The sequence below is a fragment of the Ptiloglossa arizonensis genome, chromosome 5 (genome assembly GCF_051014685.1).
Source record: "Ptiloglossa arizonensis isolate GNS036 chromosome 5, iyPtiAriz1_principal, whole genome shotgun sequence".
In the NCBI taxonomy this organism is placed as follows: domain Eukaryota; kingdom Metazoa; phylum Arthropoda; class Insecta; order Hymenoptera; family Colletidae; genus Ptiloglossa; species Ptiloglossa arizonensis.
The window spans coordinates 3,696,119-3,717,094 of NC_135052.1; the positions used below are offsets into that span (position 1 = coordinate 3,696,119).

The 20,976-nt window shown below is 41.9% G+C and overlaps 1 protein-coding gene across 1 annotated transcript in view; it reads left to right on the forward strand.

Moving 5' to 3' along the window:
• Flz (transmembrane serine protease filzig) overlaps window positions 1–16,135 on the forward strand; it is a 30,758-nt gene extending 14,623 nt beyond the window's left edge. The window contains exons 3-8 of the mRNA XM_076311635.1: window positions 4,427–6,954; window positions 10,748–11,192; window positions 12,053–12,239; window positions 12,934–13,199; window positions 13,289–13,443; window positions 15,044–16,135. Of these exons, the coding sequence (XP_076167750.1) occupies window positions 4,427–6,954; window positions 10,748–11,192; window positions 12,053–12,239; window positions 12,934–13,199; window positions 13,289–13,443; window positions 15,044–15,220 (3,758 nt within the window). The 3' untranslated portion in view covers window positions 15,221–16,135. The remainder of the gene's footprint in view (window positions 1–4,426; window positions 6,955–10,747; window positions 11,193–12,052; window positions 12,240–12,933; window positions 13,200–13,288; window positions 13,444–15,043) is intronic.
• The last annotated feature ends 4,841 nt before the right edge of the window (window positions 16,136–20,976 follow it).

The following is a 20,976-nucleotide window of genomic DNA, read 5'->3' on the forward strand; positions in this document are numbered from 1 at the left end:
AATTCGAAGCAAGTACGGCGTACACGCGGGAATTTCACGCGCACGCGCATACCCGCGCGCATACCCACGCGCAGGCGCGTACGCACGCGCACGCGCCCGCTACGCGTCGATATCGTACGCGCAGGTTCAGTGAACCAGTTGAATCGGTTAATGGGAGCAGCTTTAATGATCCTGAAAGAATTTCCAGCCATACCGAGCGAAACATTTCTAGGTTTATCGGCGGGTATACGAACGTTTATCATGCGCACGGTTTTCACCACTTTCGCGTTTTCGTTTCCACGGCAGTCCCGTATCGTGGGTTGTGTACGATAGACGCGGTGTCCGAGGAAGAATATTCGATGTACACGGAAGAACGTTCATCGATCGATGCCGAATGGAAAACACGAATAAATTGTACGTGTTTGGATAGTCGATCTTCTCGAAAGAAAAGCGTGCAAGATATTTTCATTGACATTTTTGAGTAAAATTCCACGGTATCTATTGCACCCCCTTTGGGTAAAATGCAATCTGGAGAAAATATACACGAGTTAATTCGAAAGAATATAGGTATGAATGTATATGTACAAGGAACGGAAGAGCCTAGGAACTTACCGTGTAATTTAGACACGTGAGTTAACAAATGAGAAATATGGTATCAAGATACGTTCTGATTATCGTGGTATATGAAATTACGAAGTGTCGCCATAATTATTCGTATTTATTTTTCCGATTCGGTTCGCCATTACGTAGTTAATATCGAACACGCACTTGAATGCCAGTAATGAGTGAATTCTAGAGACCGATTTCCCTTTTCTCGCGTAATAAAACAAGAGCGAAGAAGTATGATATATTTGCGGTTTGTTAACGATTCGTTGGAACAGTGGATTTCAGGATTCTGGTACACGCGAAGTAACCAACGACGACGCGGTTATTTTTACCGATAAAGTGGAAATTTCAGGACGCGTCAGGTGCACGAGCGAAACTTTTAAACGAAGCTTCGAAAGTTTTCGATTTAACTCGATTTTATGTCCGACGTAAAACTAAAAAAGAGACGATCCTACGATGAAATTGCGGATCGTTGATCAAACGCAATATTCTTATCATGGTGTTCGTGTAAACTTGGCCAACGTGCCTTGTAATCGATACGACAGCTTTTACAGAACCGTGTTGGTCAGCGTTCACGTTTTTCGATTAGTCATTGCAACTGTTAATTAAGTATCGAAGTCACTCGTGCGTGGTATCTCCGTCAAATACAGAAAACGCTCGATACCAGAAAAAAAGCTCCGAAGAAACGATCCAAGAATTATTTGAAAGTCAGATCGGTTATACTTGATGAGAAATTATGGTGCGCGCTGCACCTACCACGTGCACTAATTTCATACGTTGCTTTGTATTTTATACATCGAGGATAAAGTATCTGACCGATTCAATTTAATTGCCAACGAGTAATTAGAAATTACGTTTATAAAAACTTCTTGAGCGTAAAGGAAACCGCTTCGACAAAACGTGCAAACTGTTACATTGAAAGCAAACCAGCTTAATACTGGATTCACCGACCGTTCGAAATGACCGGTTCCAACTGCTTTTGCGAAGAAATTTGCTTGAAATTTCACAGCATATTTTCCAAAGACGTTAATGTTTTCTATTGTGTACGTACGATCGGTTTTATCAATCTCTTTATTTCTCGTTCATCGGTTTCTTCCAAGTTACACACGAGGTGTACCTTAATATATCGAAAATTGACGGTAATTTTAACGTTCGTGTTACGAAAACGCGAAACGTTGAAAATAATCCGCTCGATGTTTTATTTTAGGAAACGATTTCGCTGATTTCTCAAATTATACACATTACCTGTCCAAGTATCGTGCACGTTAGCGATCTGGGAATAAATAAAGCAAATACTAGGTTGTTTAATAAGTTTCGTCGCCCGATAAAACTTATTACACAGAACTACATTCAACAGTACTGTTTATCGAACGACAAAATTGATTGAACAATATAATACTAGGTTGCTCGATAAGTTTTGTCGTTCGATAAAACTTATTAAACAGTACTCCATTGAACAGTACTGTTTATCAAACGCCAAAACTTATTGAACAGTATAGTACTAGGTTGTTTAATTAAACAGAACTACATTGAACAGTACTGTTTATCGAACGACGAAACTGATTGAACAATATAATACTAGGTTGCTCGATAAGTTTTGTCGTTCGATAAAACTTATTAAACAGTACTCCATTGAACAGTACTGTTTATCAAACTCCAAAACTTATTGAACAGTATAGTACTAGGTTGTTTAATTAAACAGAACTACATTGAACTGTTTATCGAACGACAAAACTCATTGAGCAATATAATACTAGGTTGCTCGATAAGTTTTGTCGTTCGATAAAACTTATTAAACAGAACTACATTGAACAATACTGTTCAATATGATCTATCGAACGACAAAACTTATTCAACAACCTATTATGCTCGATTCCTGTCGGATCGACAACAAAGTCATCCGCGGTAAATTCTTCTGCGAGCTATCGTATTTAAAAAATCGTGTCAGCCACGCGCAAGGCAGGAAATTAAACGAATTTCTCGGAGAGTACCACAATGACCTTTTAAAACGGAAAAATAAAGAAAGAAAACGATAAAGATCGATCACACACGTGGACAAAATTCAACGTCGGCGTAGTGATTCTAAATCAACGTGATCCACGCGTAATATGGATTTGTCGGTGTTATGGAGTTGACGTTAACCACCCGCGGCACAATCCGCGGCGAAACGAAAGTCTGTGAAAAAAATGGAAAAAAAAAGACAAATGTGGAACGCCGGAAGGATCTTGACAAGCACCGCGGACGATTCACGGAGTAGGTCATTATATCGGTAGTATGCAGGCATATGAGGAGGCACGTGAAAAGCCTACATGCTTGCTCGCCTATGCCTCGATCACCTGAGCAGAACCGATCACGCTAAATACTCGCTGTTACGAGCGTAAAAACCCCAAGAAATATTCAAATGTATCGTTTATTTATTTACAACGACGAACGGACGGTACTTTGACGCGTGTAGAAGAAGATAGATCGAGTTTCTTATCGATAACTCGCTCGAGTAAAAATGTTCGACGTTGATTCGCATTATCGATGTTCATCGACGGATTGCGTTACTCAAAATCGTCGACCGATTCTTCATCATCGCTTTCGTTTTACACTGTTTTATATTTGTGATTCGTTTCGAGGTCAGGTTTGAAAAAAAAAGCTGCGTCTCACCTTTACCGCGATTACGTAATTACACTTTCCTTTGATTTGCGTAACGAAGATGGTATACGATCATGATTATTTATTTATTTAACGCATACACCCCCCGGTATCGGTCGAGAATAATTAACGTAGAGAGCGAAGAAAAATTCGCGGTTAATACGAATCTATGAATACCAAGCAGTTGGTAGGTGTGTCTAATAACACATGGACGGTAAATAAATAAACATCATCCGAGCTGGTCGTAAGACGTATATGTACGTGGCGTAATGTTACGGCTGGATTATAGATACTAATTAATTGTGGAGCACGAAGGTAAATTGCACACCGATTTGGTATATATTATGTACAAATAACAGCGTACAAGTCATTTCGCGCCTTTCTCGAGAAATTGCGCTTAAAGATGCCGCGAATAGGACCGTAACCGTGATGAGCAGACGCATGAATTTTATGCATACGCGACGCATGCAAATAATGAAAAAAAAAAAAGAAAAAAAAAGCGTACGCCAAAGAAAGACGAAATACGTGCAATTATGCAAAATTGAACACGATTGTTCGATTACATCGTTACAATTGTATCGTTACGTAAATATATATTATCACGCGTTTTATGTATTACGAACGTACACGATCGTACGTACACAATATATATATTATCACGCGTTTTACGTATTACGAACGTACACGATCGTACGTACACGATCTATATTACCACGCGTTTTACGTATTACGAACGTAGACGATCGTACACGCGTAAAATTTGCTATTCGAGGACCGATAAGGGACACGAATCACGATGGGTTTTCCCATCGCGCGAGAAACCACGATCGGGAAGTTGGCTCCGTGCTGCTCCTGAAACGACGCGATATTTTCCAGCAGTTTTCGCCCGGTTGACGATCATCGTGAATACAGAATTCGTAGCAGGTGTACCCGATTCGCGCGACCGCGTCACGCTAACAGACCGAATACCAAACGAAGTCGTTCTCCGCGAGCGTTCGGTTCTCGTTTCGTTTTCAACTCGTTTATCGTGAACCGTTGCAAACTCGCGACTAATTGCGACCGCGTGCCTACGGCTGGAATAATAAAGTCTCGATCGTTTCGTCGTACCGCTAATCGTACGGAATGGTATTAACCGTCGTGAATTTTACGACGGTAGACATCGAGACGAGTCGATTACCATTTTTCGTCTTTCACTTTGCAGGCAGACGATTGTTCGGCGGCTACAGAATAGTGCCGAAAGTATGTCAACCGACGCTCCCGTCGCGAGTGAAGACGAACGAGCCCGCGATATGCATGTTCAACTACGAGTGCTCGCGTCGAAACGGACAAGTCGTCGGCGCGTGTATGGACGGTTTCCTCTTCGGCGCGTGTTGCCAATTGCCTACGAAATCATCGGGGCTCGGCAATTTCGAGAAGATACCCACCGCTGATGAAATATTCAATATGCACGAGATCGATCACGTCCCGGACATTCCTATCCTGTTAAATTCGGACGGGACGCCCCTCGGGATAACTGTACCCCACGTAAACGCCGTGAAGACCGAAACCTCCGTCTCGTCGAACCGCCCGAATCATCACGATACCTTGTACACGAAAATCTCAACCTTCGACGCCCCGTCGACCACCATACGACCGGCACCCAGTATCGCGCACGTAATGGACAGCGTTCAAAACGCGGAGAAACCTCAGCTACCGGTCCAACCGGACATAAGTCACCTGGAGGAGGATTTCCCGGCTCTGTTGGGTCAGCAGAACGTCCTGGACGATCTGAGCCTACCGGGTCTGTTGAGTCACTCTGATGCGAACAATGACATTCAGAATCACCAAGACAACTCCGCCGTCAATCCGGTTACCACTTTGCTACGTCCCGATCAGATATTGCAGATAGCCGATCCGGTCGATCAGCTGCCGGCCTTGTTCTCTCAGGGACTGGGTCAGAGCGATCACGGCTCGGTCGACACGATACTGTTGAACGAGAACGGGACCGCCTTGAACGAGACCCACAACCCCGACGATTTGTTCAGGCCCAGCGTCGAATCCAGCACCGAGAGAAAGCGAGTGACCGAGACTACAACCACCACTCGGAGACCAAAACCGACCGAAAGGGTAACAACCTTCGTCGGAATTAAAAAGAAACCCACCACGGTTTATCAAACCGCTTCGACCACTCAATGGATCAAATTCCCCGAACAATCCGGATCGTCCATGACCGACGCGATGTCGTCCAGCTACGACGAAGAGAAGTTCGGCACCTCGTCGATGACGAGATCACCGGACGTCACGCAGACGTACACCAACGCGCAAAGGCTCACCACCGTTTCGCCCGTTTCCGTGAACGCAGTCGATAATTTCGAGAAGATCGTCACGATAGAGGAGAGGGTCTCGACGAAGAACGTGCAAGCGCTCGGTTCGTTCGAGGAGAAGAAGACGACAACACCGATGACCACACTCACCGAGAAGAACGACGATCTGGTACGCGTACCGACGATCACCTACGATACACCATCGGGTATCAAGAAGGACGACGCGGTGGACAAGGAGGAATTGGCGATCAATCACATAATCTCGATACTGAACGACACGAAACCGGGCTCTGGAACCACCATTCAGTCCCCGAATTCCTCCATCGACAAATGGGTCAGCATCGACGAAACCTCGAAACCGTCCTTGGTCCGAATTTCCACGACGAAACAACCTCTCCCTTCGCCCACTACCGCTCAATCGTTCCCCTACGTGTTCTACAAACCGGCGCAAACGTCCAATTACTACACCTACGAGACTGTACCAACCGAAACGACCTATTCCTCGTACGCGACGTCCAATCCTCATTCCTCGAGACCGTCCACCCAGTCGAGTTTCGCCAGTACAAGTAGTTACGGTTACTCCAGCAAAACGACCACGAATCCACCCGCGCCAACGTTGATAGTTCTGGGTCCTCTCGGAACGGAATTCACCATCGAAACCACACAGAAAACCGTCACGAGGAAACCAACGTCCGAACCGGCCAGACCCACCACGGCAATCGTCAGGCCCACGGTCCCGATCGGCTCGATCAGACCGAGTCCGCTCACCACGAGGAAACCCAGCGTATCCACCACCATAACTCACAACATCAGCACGGTGATTTCGAACGTGGCCACCAACAACGTCGTCTCGACGAGCTTCTTCAGCGTGAACCTGAAAGACGGAACCACCTCCAAACCGACCGTGAGCAACAACTATAGCACAGAGGCTATCGTCGCCGAGGACAACTTCGAACAGAACTATGAGAAAGCTACCACGAGGAGACCCACCATTTGGACCACTCTGGCGCCCTGGTCCGACAAACCCAGCTTTTACTTGAAACCGTCGACCCCCTCGTTCGTCTTCCCCGATGAGAATTTGACCCCCGTGAACACCATAGTCGTCGACAAAGATACCAGTGTCTCAACGACCAACGATCTCAAATCGACAACACCGGTTCCCCATTGCGAGGACGACACACCCGCCCCGGACGACCTGATCAATTTCCCGCCAGTTCGAAATCCGAATCTGAACATCTCCGCGCCGATCTCCCAGCAGGAGAAACCGACCATCGTCGAGACATTCAACAACACCGGCTACCCGGACATCGAGATCATGGGCGAGAACGATATCCCGATGCCTACCTTCATCGAGGATGACGTTCTCACGAACAAAGTCGACACCTTCGTGAACAAGATCGTGCAGTCTCTGCAAGGCAACTTCCAGGTATAGTTTTACAACGATTTTGATTATCATTCACAATTAACGATATCGATTCGAACTGCTGGTTGAATCGTCGCGTTATTATACTCACCGGTGAAGATCTTCTACCCCTCGATATGGGTGGACCGAATCGGATGCACGGGGTCGTCACTTCCCAAAGGAATCCAGTCATCGTGAAAGATGACTCGGTTTCCATCCTGTGCTGAAACAATGAAGGACTCGCTCCAGATTCATTCTTTTACTAAATACACTTTCAGAAAATCTACACACACACACTCGTAACATTCAACACTAATCGACACATCGCTCGCATCGACTACATCATTTTCGTTCAATTTCACACCAAAAGTTTGCAAAGTGTTACAACACATGGTCAGTATATGCATCAAATCTTCGTACACACCTTACACTGCCAATTCACGCTTATATATATGGAATATATATTATAAATGAACGATGATTATTATTATTATTTATTATTAGAGTATATATATATATATATATATTATTCTTATTTAAAATTTCTCTTTATTAATATATAAATCATTTATTCAATAAATGATAATTGTTCTATAAGAACAATAATCTATAATTATTTTTATAATTATAGAGATAATTATATTTTTAATATATATAAATATTATCTACTATTATTTAAATAATAGTAGAATAAATTTAATTTATATATACATATTTAACGCTGATCTACTATGCTTATTAACAACTCTCGACGCACCATTTTCCTCGAACGACACGCTATACAACAATCAACTTAGGTGACTATGTCACGTGTCTGTGGAGACGAAGAAATCTGGCTCTCTCAAGTGGTCGCCAGACGATTGATCTCATTCGTACCACCATGACCAATTAAAAGGTAGCACATACTATACGTAGCCCAGGTTCAAGTTTAGCACTCGAACTTGCAAACCGTCACATTTTTAATACATCCATACGCCACTCTAACCTTTTTTACTCGCATCCCATCTACTCGATCCCATTTACAAACAATAGCCTCACACCTTGTTTCGTAATTAAATCACTCTCATTGACACGTGCACCCTTTTTTACACTGTACACAGCACATTTTTATTCACATTCTAGGTCCCATGGAAATTCATCCATTAGAACTTGCATGGTTTCCGTTTAGTACATATTCAGACACACGTACAACACTATTCTCCGACACGTACCCAACAATCGCTTACCATATTCGTACTTCGTAACATTACCCCATGCACTCGCTCCATACGTCATACACATCGCTAACATACCTTTATATATCACTTTCATTGTTTTCTTTCCTAAACACCACTCCGTACGAAGCACCCTTCTCGGGTAACCTACTGTGTTTCTCATTTTTCTCTTCGAATCTATCTGATGTGGCTCGAAACATTCTCTCGCTCATACTCGTACCTAGATACTTTAATCGCTTCGCATATCTCACTCTCGCCCCATCTACACCCATACGTAACTCTCTGCTACCTGACAAATCACCCTTCGATCGGGAAGGTACAGTGAAAAATATTGAAATTTAAATTCGCGCGACACGAGAGTTGCAATTCTCAATTCTTCGATAACGCGAGTTCTATCGCGATTTGGTAATCGAAATATTTTCAAAAGGTTGTTCGTATCTTTTTAAACTCGTAACACTCGTTAAATTAAATAAAAAAAAGTTTCGTCGACACGCATCGGAAGATCAATCCGTTCGGATATGTTATTTCAATAATGTATCTATCCGCGTCTATTTATTGCCCGGGATAGAAAAACAAGATCATTTTATCGCGTTGCTTCAATATTTACACGATTTACTCGCTTGACTCGTTGATCGATGTTGGTAAACATACTACAGACAAGAATATCAGTTCGATAATCCTTTGTTGTCCTACCGTAAGCAACGAATAAATGCGAATAGATCACTCGCACGATAGTAACTGAATATCGTTCGGTACGACGAAAAGATTAATTCGTCAAATATTTTTTACTCGTTTCAATCGCTTGTACAAACCTACAGAGTTTCCAACCACCGTTCAAAAATATCATCAAAATTTTCATTCATAACAATTAACATCTCTGTCTATCGTATGCTCGACGATCGTAAAAGAAAAACAGTTTTTTTCCCGTACGATCAATTTCAACGACAAATCTCTTCAAACAGAGTTAATATTTTCCAACCGTTGTTTTCTTTTTATTTTACACTGTGCAAACAAGTGTCTGGTCAATGTTTTGGAGTAAACGAATAACTCCCGAGCTCGGAGATAAATTAAAAAGACCTCGTTTTTCGACTCGGTAACTTGGTCTCCCTTAACACTTTGCACACGGGATCGTTTTAACATTTTGTTCCAACGTTTTGTTACAATTACTATACAAATAAGGAACATTGCTATTTTATCCATTATATATCGATTTATTAATATACGTTAAACTGTTCTAACGTTTGAAAGTATATTTGAAGCGATTACGTGGATGAAGATTGAGTTTTTTATTAGGTCGTTCCTTAACTTTGTATTGTTTATTTTCCTTTTGTATAAAGTAATATTTTAATCTTACCTATGCAGCTAATGTACAGCTTTGGCCTCGTTCCCATTTTCTTAAAATGTACACATGATTTTGATTTAGCATTTGCGACATTACTCGCACTGACAAACCCCTCGTTTCGTTCACCAGATTACGAATTGTGTCTTCTACACCTTCTCCATAAACGATAAAACACCTTCTTCATAAACGACGCATTTGCATACTGCACTTGTTGCCGTATTCCCTTTTCAGAAATTATACAACACGAGTTGACGAAAATGGACACGCATTTCACTCATTATTTCACCATGTGTTGAATATAAAATTCTTATAACGTCACGATCTGCAACTTTCGAGTGCCTTCTACAGGCTAAACCGAAGTACAATAGTTTCGTCACCTAAATCCTTCTAGTTCTGTGCGTTTATGAAACGTATCGCAAGAAGTATAAACACAAGTCGCCACGAGCTTCTGGGATGATCTAACATTATAGGTATGACAAAAATAAGACATCACAAACAAAAATAAGACGTAGAACATTACGTTATGTATAACCCCCGTAGTGCTACTGACGTTTCGAGCGATCGGAAAGATGAACGCTGTCGATACAATTGTCACTCCGAGTGCAAAGTGTTAAAGTAGAAATAAATAACGAGAAATCGAATTTTGTCGTTTCCTGTAGAAACTCAGGGATATCTTCTACAATCTCTCCAACGCAACGTCGACCATGCTGATTAGTATCATAGGTATTGCAAACATAACGTAAAACCGTTACGTTGTGTATAATCTTCGTAGTGCTGCAATTGACGTTTCGAGGGATCGGAAAGATGAACGCAGTCGATACAATTCTCACTCCGAGTGCAAAGGGTTAAGGTAGAAATAAATAACGAGAAATCGAATTTTGTCGTTTCCTGTAGAAACTCAGGGATATCTTCTACAATCTCTCCAACGCAACGTCGACCATGCTGATTAGTATTATAGGTATTGCAATCATAACGTAAGACCGTTACGTTGTGTATTGGGTTATTTGTAAAGTAATTTCGTTTTCCAAAATGGAGAATATATAATTTGATAAAATATTTATACACTCTAAAAAGATCGTGTTTCATTTTCACCAAAAAAAACGAAATGACTTCCCGAACAACCCAATATAATCTTCGTAGTGCTATAACTGGCGGTTCCAGCAATCGGACAGATGAAGCTGTCGATACAATTGTCACTCCGAGTGCAAAGTGTTAAAGTAGAAATAAATAACGAGAAATCGAATTGTTTCGTTTCCCGTAGGAGCTCAAGGATATCGTCTACAATCGCGCGAACGCAACGTCGACCACGCCGAGCACCGTGACGAAGAGACCGGTCACCACCACGAAGAAACCCGTGCGAAAACCCGCGACAACGTCGAAACCATCGTACAGCACCACGCGGAGACCAGCGACCACGAAGAGGCCAACGAATCGTCCGACATCGTCGAAACCATCGGTGACGGACAAACCGGCCCGTCCTTCGAAACCGACCACTTTGAAACCGAAACCAACCGCGGCGTCCGGCGTCACCACGAAGAAGCCCCAGGTCACGACGAAACGTACCAGACCGACCAGACGACCCACCACAACGCCGGCTACGAGCACGGAAGCGATTGTCCTCGAAGACGAGGAAGAAACAAGTCCCTCCACCACGGTCGAAATTACCACGAGCACGCAGACTCCGTCCCCGTCCGATCTGCGTTCGCGTAAGTGTGTTAACAATTAATTTTGTAAAGTTTAGATTGTAATATATAGTTTATTATAATATGCAGAGATCTCCAGTAGTATAGATTTTGTACATATAAGAATGCAAAGCCCGAACGAACACGTATACAGTGATATGTCTTGATGTGAACGACGACAGTGTCGTGTGGTCTTCGTGACTCTGGACTTGGAACTCGACTAGAAAGAAAAACCAAAAGGAAAACAGTTTTAAGGACAGTCCTTAAAACTGACATCGACATCTGGCATCCTTAACATCGTTGTTGCATTCATTCCAACAATTAACTTGACACTTCTCGTACGGGAGATCTTGATCGGTTTTCTGTCCACGCGTCCAAGGTTGATTTTCGAGTGGCCAACATCGAGTTTGAACAAACTCCGGTATTTTAAAATTGTCTTCGTGATCGAGCTCCATACCCGGGATGAACTTAATTGTTCGATAAGTTTCGTCGTTTCTTCCATTGTAGAAAAATACTATGACACTTCAACTTTGAACAAATGTAAATACACAAATGAGTCGATAGATCTATATTAAACTTTGCATATGTTCGTCAAACAGTAGTATCATCTTTAGAGAAATAAAACGACAAAGCTAATAGCTCCATTTCGTATCGAACGACGAAACTTATCGAGCAACTCGTTACACACGTTCATCCGCAACAGGTAATAGTTAGAGACTATTGTAGTAGAGAAAATGCAAGTACAGGTGTGTAGGTCTACGTGTCGGATAAAAAGTGCGTACGATGTACGAAGTTCACGTGTAAAAAAAGAGTGTACACGAGCTTATACGCGAAGAGTTAAATTAACGGAAATTACGATGTCCAACATCCATTTCGTTTCGCAGAGTGCGGTGTAAGACCTCTGGTCAGAGAAGGGAAAATAGTCGGCGGCAAAGCAGCAGCGTTCGGCAAATGGCCGTGGCAAGTGTTGATTCGCGAGGCCACCTGGCTCGGTCTGTTCACGAAAAACAAGTGCGGCGGGGTTCTCATCACCGAGAAGTACGTCGTGACAGCGGCTCACTGTCAACCGGGGTAAGGGATCGTATTTCTTTAGCGATGTCTTCCTTTCGTTATTCAACGGTTTGAAAGAAAGTGTACCTTTTTAACTTACTCGAGTGTACTTGAGTGTACTCGTAGACCTGTGAATTGTAAATAGCAAAGGAAAACTAACGACCGTAGCAATTTCAAACGTCGCACTTATATTCATTCACGTTTCAGGATATTCAAAGCATTAGAATTGTTTCTCAAACTTTCCGAAATAACGTCCACACGCTGGGTTCGTTTTATTTGTCAACGTTTCGACCGTCCTTTTCGGGAAAGTAGCATTTCTACGAATATTTGTACGCAAGTTCTGTCTCAAATTCTGATCCCTTGTAAGCTGGAACATAAATTGCAATCTACACGGAACTTGCGTAGAAATAATATCGTTTAATTGGTTCTAGTTTCTCGCCGAGGATCTACAAAAGAAAGTTGCGTCGAAAAAGAAAGTACCATTGTTCTCTGGAAAGTCTAACGAATAAGTGCATTTTCATCGATAACTTTCAATTGAATTCGATAGATTGACGGTTCGATGTGTTCACTTTTGCTCGATTCGTGAAGAGTTTGTCAGATCGCGTACCTGGTTTTCGAGATAAAAATTTTCAAAGATTGTGTATCGCGTTCTTCTATCCGTTGCATCTCGAAAGCGATCGTACGAACGCTATTTCGTTCAACGAAATATTTACAGATTCTTGGCGACTCTCGTGGCCGTGTTCGGAGAATTTGATTTGTCCGGCGAATTGGAAGCGAAACGCAGCCTGACGAGGAACGTTCGACGAGTGATCGTCAACAGGGGCTACGATCCTGCGACGTTTGAGAACGATCTGGCCCTTTTGGAATTGGAATCGCCGGTACAATTCGACGAGCACATCGTACCGATTTGTATGCCCGAAGACGGTATAGATTACACGGGCAGAATGGCCACTGTCACAGGCTGGGGCCGATTGAAGTACAGTGAGTACCACCTTCTGTTCTTTGTAACTGTACGATAAGCACGTGTTTACGAACGATCTCGAGCGTTCCGTCATGACGGCACTTTACAGACGGCGGTGTACCATCCACTCTGCAAGAAGTCCAGGTGCCCATAATAAAGAATTCCGTTTGTCAAGAAATGTTCCAGACAGGTGGACATTCCAAGCTGATTCTCGACAGTTTCTTGTGCGCTGGATACGCTAATGGACAGAAGGATTCCTGCGAGGTATATTCTTAGGGCGATTAATTACCTGTCGAGAACCATTAGCTTATTACGTTCCCTATCCTCGTACATTTCGCAATTAATTTCCTTCGTAAAAAGGAGAACCGGTACAAAATCAATATTCATTGTCCGAACCTCCGTTATCCGAACGCTTTATTGTTCGAACAGAAGATACGTTTGTAGAGTACCCTCTTCTTGTAGAAACGGATTAATTCTTACAAAAATATCCGTTGCTTACTTGCTGCCAAAAATCCATATCGAAGGGACGTAGAGAACCTTCAAACTTTCAAACAAAACTCTATTTAAACACTATTTAAAGAATCGATTCGTTCGAATGATATAAAACTTGATACAATTTTGCGAATTTTGCCCGCAAAGTGTGAATCGTTTCGCGTCCAAATTATATACTCATTTAAGTATAAAACATTTCGAAATTTGCATTTCTCACGCTACAATAGAAACGATTGTAGACTTCGAGCAAACGGATTGTTCCAAAACTTATTTTCATAATTACATTCAACGTTCAACATTTTCTCACATCCATTGCTGCGCCTGAAATACTGATTTATCATCAGGAAATTCTCTCGTCCGATTGTGCGAAGTTTATGCATTTACGAAGTTTATGCAAAACGTATCAAAAATGCACGCGTACAATGTATTTCATAAAATAGTATTATAATATTAATGTTTCATTTTGCTCGTGCTTTACATATTTATGCACGTATTAATAAAATCCGCGGTCCGGTCGTTTGGTTCCGTATTTCTACCGTATCATTATACTATAATAGGTTGCTCCATAAGTTTTGTCGTTCGATAAAAAATGGAGCTATTAGATTCGTCGTTTTATTTTTCTAAAGATGATACGACCGTTTGATGAACATATGCAAAGTTTAATGTAGATTTGTCGAATCGTTCGCGTATTTACATTTCTTCAAAGTCGAAGTGTCATAGTATATTTTTTAAATTGAAGAAACGACAAAACTTATCGAACAACCTAGTATTCCTGCAATTATAACATATAATACTTCGAGGTATACGAGAAGATTTACCAATTATGGTATAATAAGTTGCTCAATAAGTTTTATCGTTTTATTTTTCTAAAGATAGTACTACCGTTTGAATATTACCACCGTGATGAACGTGTGCAAAGTTCAACGTAGATTTGTCGACTCGTTCGTGTATTTACATTTGTTCAAAGTCGAAGTGTCATAGTATATTTTTTAAATTGAAGAAACGACAAAACTTATCGAACAACCTAGTATTTCTGCAATTATAACATATAATACTTCGAGGTATACGAGAAGATTTACCAATTATGGTATAATAAGTTGCTCCATAAGTTTTGTCGTTCGATAAAAAATGGAGCTATTAGATTTGTCGTTTTATTGTTCTAAAGATGATACTACTGTTTACTAAACATATGCAAAGTTTCACGTAGACCTGTCGACTTGTTCGTATATTTACAGTTGTTCAAAGTCGAAGTGTCATAGTATATTTTTTACAATGGAAAAAACGACAAAACTTATCGAACAACCTGACAATACTTCCTTCTCTCTCGTTTGGTGCACTGTATGAAATGTTCACGACTTATAATTTTCCTCAGGGTGACAGCGGTGGACCGCTTGTAATGCAACGACCGGACGGAAGATGGTTTTTGGTTGGCACCGTGTCACATGGAATAAAATGTGCCGCACCCTATCTTCCTGGTGTCTACATGAGGACAACATTCTTCAAACCCTGGCTACAGGGTGTCACCGGGCTCAGAGGAGCAGGGAACTGAACGTTTCCTGTAGAAAGGGACGAGGCACTGACAAATCCGTGCCACTTGTATAAATGTACAAAGGAAGACTAATTTATTTCCTTCGGCGTAGATTGAGGAATATCGATTAAGAGACTAAAATTAAAACGAACCACGAATGCGTCTCGAGTACTATTTGAAACGTCGAATAATTTCTATTCATCGTTAACCGTGAAAAATATTAATCATGGGACTCTGTCGGTCGAAAGTCTCGGAGCGGTGGCTTATTTCAACGAAACCGTGACAGGTGTACGGAATCGATTGCGAATTTTTAACTGTTTGTATCGGCCGGTAAAATTAGAAGCACGCGATTAAAGTTACATATTTAGCGTCGAAAACGATCGGTTAACTTTATCTTATTACTTAAATCGGATCAAACTGTATAAAATTCTCACGCTACGTCTCGTTGAAACGACCAGCGGACAGGATCTCGTGCACGATTCTTTCGATGTACTATAAATACGAAACATTCCACGAAGAATGACACCGTAGCGGTAACTATGAATGAGTATTCGCCGCAAAAGTGCCAAGAAACATGGCGGTTACGTTGGATTCAAATTTTTTTCTTTCCTTTTCGAGGCAAATGTCGTGCAAGACGACTTTGCTCGTAAATCTGTCAAAATTTTGAGAGTTTGAAAGTGTAGATTCGGCAACGGGAGAAACATACGGTCACGGAGAAAGAGTTTTTTTGTCGATTATTCGAATTTCAAAATGGTATCGCGATCGATACTCCGCGACGAGCATTTTCGGACATTCTTATCGATATACGAGAAACTAATGCGTATTTATATGTGTATCCAAGCATTGAACGTGTTTGTGTGTTCCGTGTACATATACGTGGGTACGCATCAGGCGTGCTATACATATGTATACAACTACGAGTTGCGAGTTGCTTATTTATTTCGTTGTTAGCTGTTATTTATTAAACTCATTTTTATACGAGATAACTGCGGTTTCTTTTCCACCTCGATGGAGCGTCGAGTAATCACGGCGCTTGTATTGGATTGTTCGGGAAGTCATTTCCTTTTCTTCGGTGAAAATTGAAACACGATTTTTTCAGGTTGTGTAAACATTTTATTAAATCATACGTTCTCCATTTTGGAAAACGAGACGACTTTCCGAACCCAATATTAATAATCGCGGCCAAGAAATCACCATGTTACGCGCGAAAAAGAAAAACGAATCTCGAAACGAAGCGATAAGGATCTTTGAACAATCCTACGCATTTGTGGAATAATTAGCGACCTATGCGTGTTAATGTCACAAAGTCCAGCGCCAACGTGAAAGAAGTAGTTTCTTGGAAATCTGGAACCAGTACGTCTGTTGACACGCGACTGTTAATCCTAAGTAACGTTGCTATCCGGTACGATAGCATATATTTTTATTTATGGGAACACGAAAAAGGGTCACCTTAATCTGGAAAACGCAGACTGGCTACGAAACATAGATGCGACGTTGCGAATATTTTCCTTTATTTTACTCGATACAAAATTCTCCCGTGAAACAGACTTTTTCCACTGATGAACATTTACAAATAAACGAATGAATATCGTCCCCGATTGTTCCCGTCGCGAAGGATCGATTCACTCAGTCTCGCGCTCTTAGCTCTCACCTTCGTTGTTATCCATTGTTTTCAAAACAAAGCATACTATACGTACACTACCCAGATACACACGATGCGTGCACACCACTTCCATACTTGGAGCTCTCATTCTTACTCGTCGACAAAATATTTCGTACACGCTCATACTTCCACACAATTCTATGACAACCATACATACCACAATCCGTACCATTCGTACGATGTTCATCGTTAATAACTTTCTTATTCGCGAATCGTTTCATTTTATCGTCGCTACGGAGTTGTAACGTTTCGATCTTAAATGTCCGTCACGGATCTCCCCATTGAGAATCTCAGAGCGAATAAATCACGCAACTACGCGTTGTAAATAGATGCTGCGCGCGTAACGTAAAGGGCGCACTTTGGCATTTCCACGGACCGATGTTCGCGTACCAGCAACCCTTGACAGGGTCGCTTCGTTTGCGACAAATCTCCGAGAAGGTGTCTGGAGCACCTGAACCGCGACTTGGTAAACAAGATTTATCCGAGATCGCCCTCGAAAACATGAAAAATTCATTCCGTTCCCGGTCGTACATTTATTCATTTATTTACCCCAGTCAGCAATAATTTCTATGGAAAAGTATTGGCTCGTTCGGCAAGTCGTTTCATTTCTTTTTGGTGAAAATTAAACACGATTCTTTTAGAGTGTACGAATATTTTACTAAATTATATATTCTCCATTTTGGAAAACGAAATCACTCTTCGAACAATCCAATGTATGCAATTGCATTTTGTATAGATGCATCGGTGCATCTTTAAATGGAAAATGTGATCGTTGCACAGGGCAATACTTTCCTCTACAAATTTTCTCATCAATTTCTAGTATTCCCTTAGAATTATAAGCGTACTCAATTTCTAGCATCACCAGGTACGATCATTTTCAGCGTCGAATCGAGTTCAAATTTCGTTCCATATTTTTAAATAATTCGAGTCCAACGCCGGTCCGGTTACACCCCACCAATGATCTTCTCGTAATTAAACGAGAAAGGAGATAGAGAAATTCAATTGATGTACTCTTCGACTTGGACGAAGGGAATCCTAGTTACATTTGCGCGTACACGTACAAGTGCGGGCTACGTAGAGAGAAAATATATGGAGCAGGATCGACCGCCCGGTAGAACATCAGGACACCTCGGATCAATACGACCAAGAGAGACCGAAACAATGGCCGTCCGACTGGAACGACGAAGAAGGAGCTAAACACCTACACAAATATGCGCCCGTTGAACGGCGCTGCTATGTCCTGGGTGAGGATGCAGTTTCTCGCGAGTTTCTACCCCCTTTTGAACAGCTGCACGCGAGCCAACTTTCGAGATAAAGTTACAACTTTGCTCGCAAGAAAGGAAAAAAAAGAAAAAAGAAACGAGCGCGAAAGGGTTCCCCGAAGTTTGCCAACTCGTGACAAAGTTCCTCTCAAAGTCAGTTCTGCGCGAGATCTCCAATCCTTGGAGAGTTTGCGCGAAAGTTGCACCTAAACGAAACAAGTAAAGCTGTCCGATGCACGATCGCTGTCCTCGATACGAATTCCATTTACGAAGCAAACAGAATACTTCCACCCGGAAGTATCGAACAGGGCAAACAAACAAGGAATCGTTTCCTCGTTAATTCAACGAGCAACGATTATTCAACGTGCCGCTGGTATTTTCATGAGAACGCCGACGACGATAACGCGAAGATCGCGACGATCTGGGGGAAAAAGGGAACTCGTATTTTTCATTCCGCTCTCGATGAACAAAAAGGTTACCACGTGGGGTTTACATACAAGTCGAGTCATCGAAAATCTGAATGGACAAAATGTCGATCTATAGTTCGTTTCGCGAGACGACGAGGTTGAATGTAAACAAAACTCGTCACGTGACAAAAATTTCATTGGTCCGTTGGTTCGACGCGTCGCACTGACCAGGGGTGTGTCGTGGGTGTGACGCACAGTGGCTCGAAACACGACGATACGCGACGAACGTTTGAAAAATCGATGACGGAGCTTCTGTTGAAAAATTGTTGCAAAAAGCGAAACCTTCGAGAGGAATCGAAATATCGTTACCGAGGTGCGCGAACAGTGACGCTTACGCGTTCCACTGTACACGTATGTATCGGGGAATAGCTTTCTACCGATATGTCCCTGCCGCAGTCACGTGGTTCAATTTAAATCCACTTCATCCTCTCGCGCAACAAACCGTAGGGGATCGTGTGCATGAGAAAAAGAGGCAAGTGGCGCGCATGCGCGGACGTGCACCACGAGCTCGTCAAGGGAGATCGGAACAGTGTGGGAGTACAGAATAGCCACAGAGAAGTTCCCCCACCACACCGTACACTAGGCACGAGCCTCGTATACGTGAGCACCGGTACTTCGGGCAACTTCGGGCGGCCGAGAGAGAACGCGAACGCGATACCCCCTTCTTCTCGCTGACGCCCGCGCACCGAACAGTCCCGTTCGCAAAAGGTTAATTAAAAAATGAATATTTTATTCGATCGAAAATTTATAAAATTTTGTCGAAACGAGAGCTCACTCTTACCTGGTACCGCGCGCGTAGGTGGTACTTTTCGATAGAATATATTTCTTTTAATTAATCCATTGCGTGCAAAACCGTTTGGATCAAGATTATTTTAAAGCATTTACGGTATCAGTACTTATGGTCATAAGTATAATCGTCTTAACGGACTTATACGAATACATTTCCTTGAAAAAAATTCTTTTGAATTTTTTTTTTAATTAGATACAGTAATTACCTTCGATATAGGTCGAAAAGTAAAATATCCGATTGGTTCGTACTGACTCGCGTCGTCGAATCACGAATGTGTGTAAATGTAATATAAATGTACAGGGTGTTTCATTTAAGCGGGTACGGTGGAATATCTCACGGAAGATTGAAGATGTAAAAAGGAGGCTCGAAAACATTGTTTGGAACGAAAGAGGACGTTACGCGGTATTAATGATTTTTCGTTAGCGTAGCGGTGGGGGATATTTCGAGTTCAAGTTAATTTTTTTAATTCGAATCATGTATTTTTTTTTTTTATTCGTAACACGATAGCGGGTTTTGAGGCGAATTCAACGACCTGCTATTCGATGTCATTTCGTGGAATGAGTCATAAATTAGAGCGATCGAGGTCAACGTCAACGCGTATCGTGCGTGACTGTTCAGTGGTCCCCAAGATCGCCCGATCTTTCATCGTGCGACTTTTTTCTATGGGGTCATTTGAAACAGGAAGTTTTCTAGACAGAAGTTGGAGATGTCAACGAGTTACGCAGGAATATTATAGTTGCGTGCAAGAGAATATCGGACAAAATATTGGAAAATGTTGAAAGAAATCTTTCAGAGAACCTACAAACGCGTATTATCAATGATGGTGGCCACGTTGAAGATTAAGATACATAAAAGAATAATTAATAAATTCGTGTCGTTAAAAGTTACATACGAGGTACTGTAAATTAAAATCGATCATTAACACCATCTACAATGGTCTTTAATTTTTCAATGTTCGGTTCAGCATTAGCATCCTTCTTCAAGCCTAACTCGATCTCGGACCAATGGTCATCTACGAAAAGCTAGCAGAGTCATGCGAGATGTTACAGTTTACTTAAATTTCTACATTTGTGACACCGAAGGGTTCTTTTGCAACAAAGTTCATATTATTTCGAAAGTTTCTTCCAAAATAAAACACCCTTCGTTAAAATTTCGAAACGTGGATTTAATGGATATACAATAGTACTACAATTAAATATCTATCGTTCAAAATCAGCAATCCGACTGTCGTGACTCCGACAGTTCTAACCTAAGATTCGTTCCAAAAAAATTTCATCGACAAAAAAAAAGAAACATTAATACTTCGTAACGTGTCCCTTCGTGGCAGATAATTTTTATAAGGCATTTCTTTTTTCCAACTTTGATCTCTTTTGAGGTACTCGCTGAAACGAAACACCCTGTATATTCTGCAAACGTAAACGACGGGCAATCTTGGCGGCAAATCGGACTCCAGCTGTTTCGAGAACGAGAAAGAAAGTCTCTCGTTGGTCTTCTCTCTCCACTAGCCGAAGACGTCCGAAGTGCAGACCTCACGGATACCTGACTCGTGCGTTGGTATGTGTAGTGGTGGGGGAAATTCAATATGGCTCCGGGTA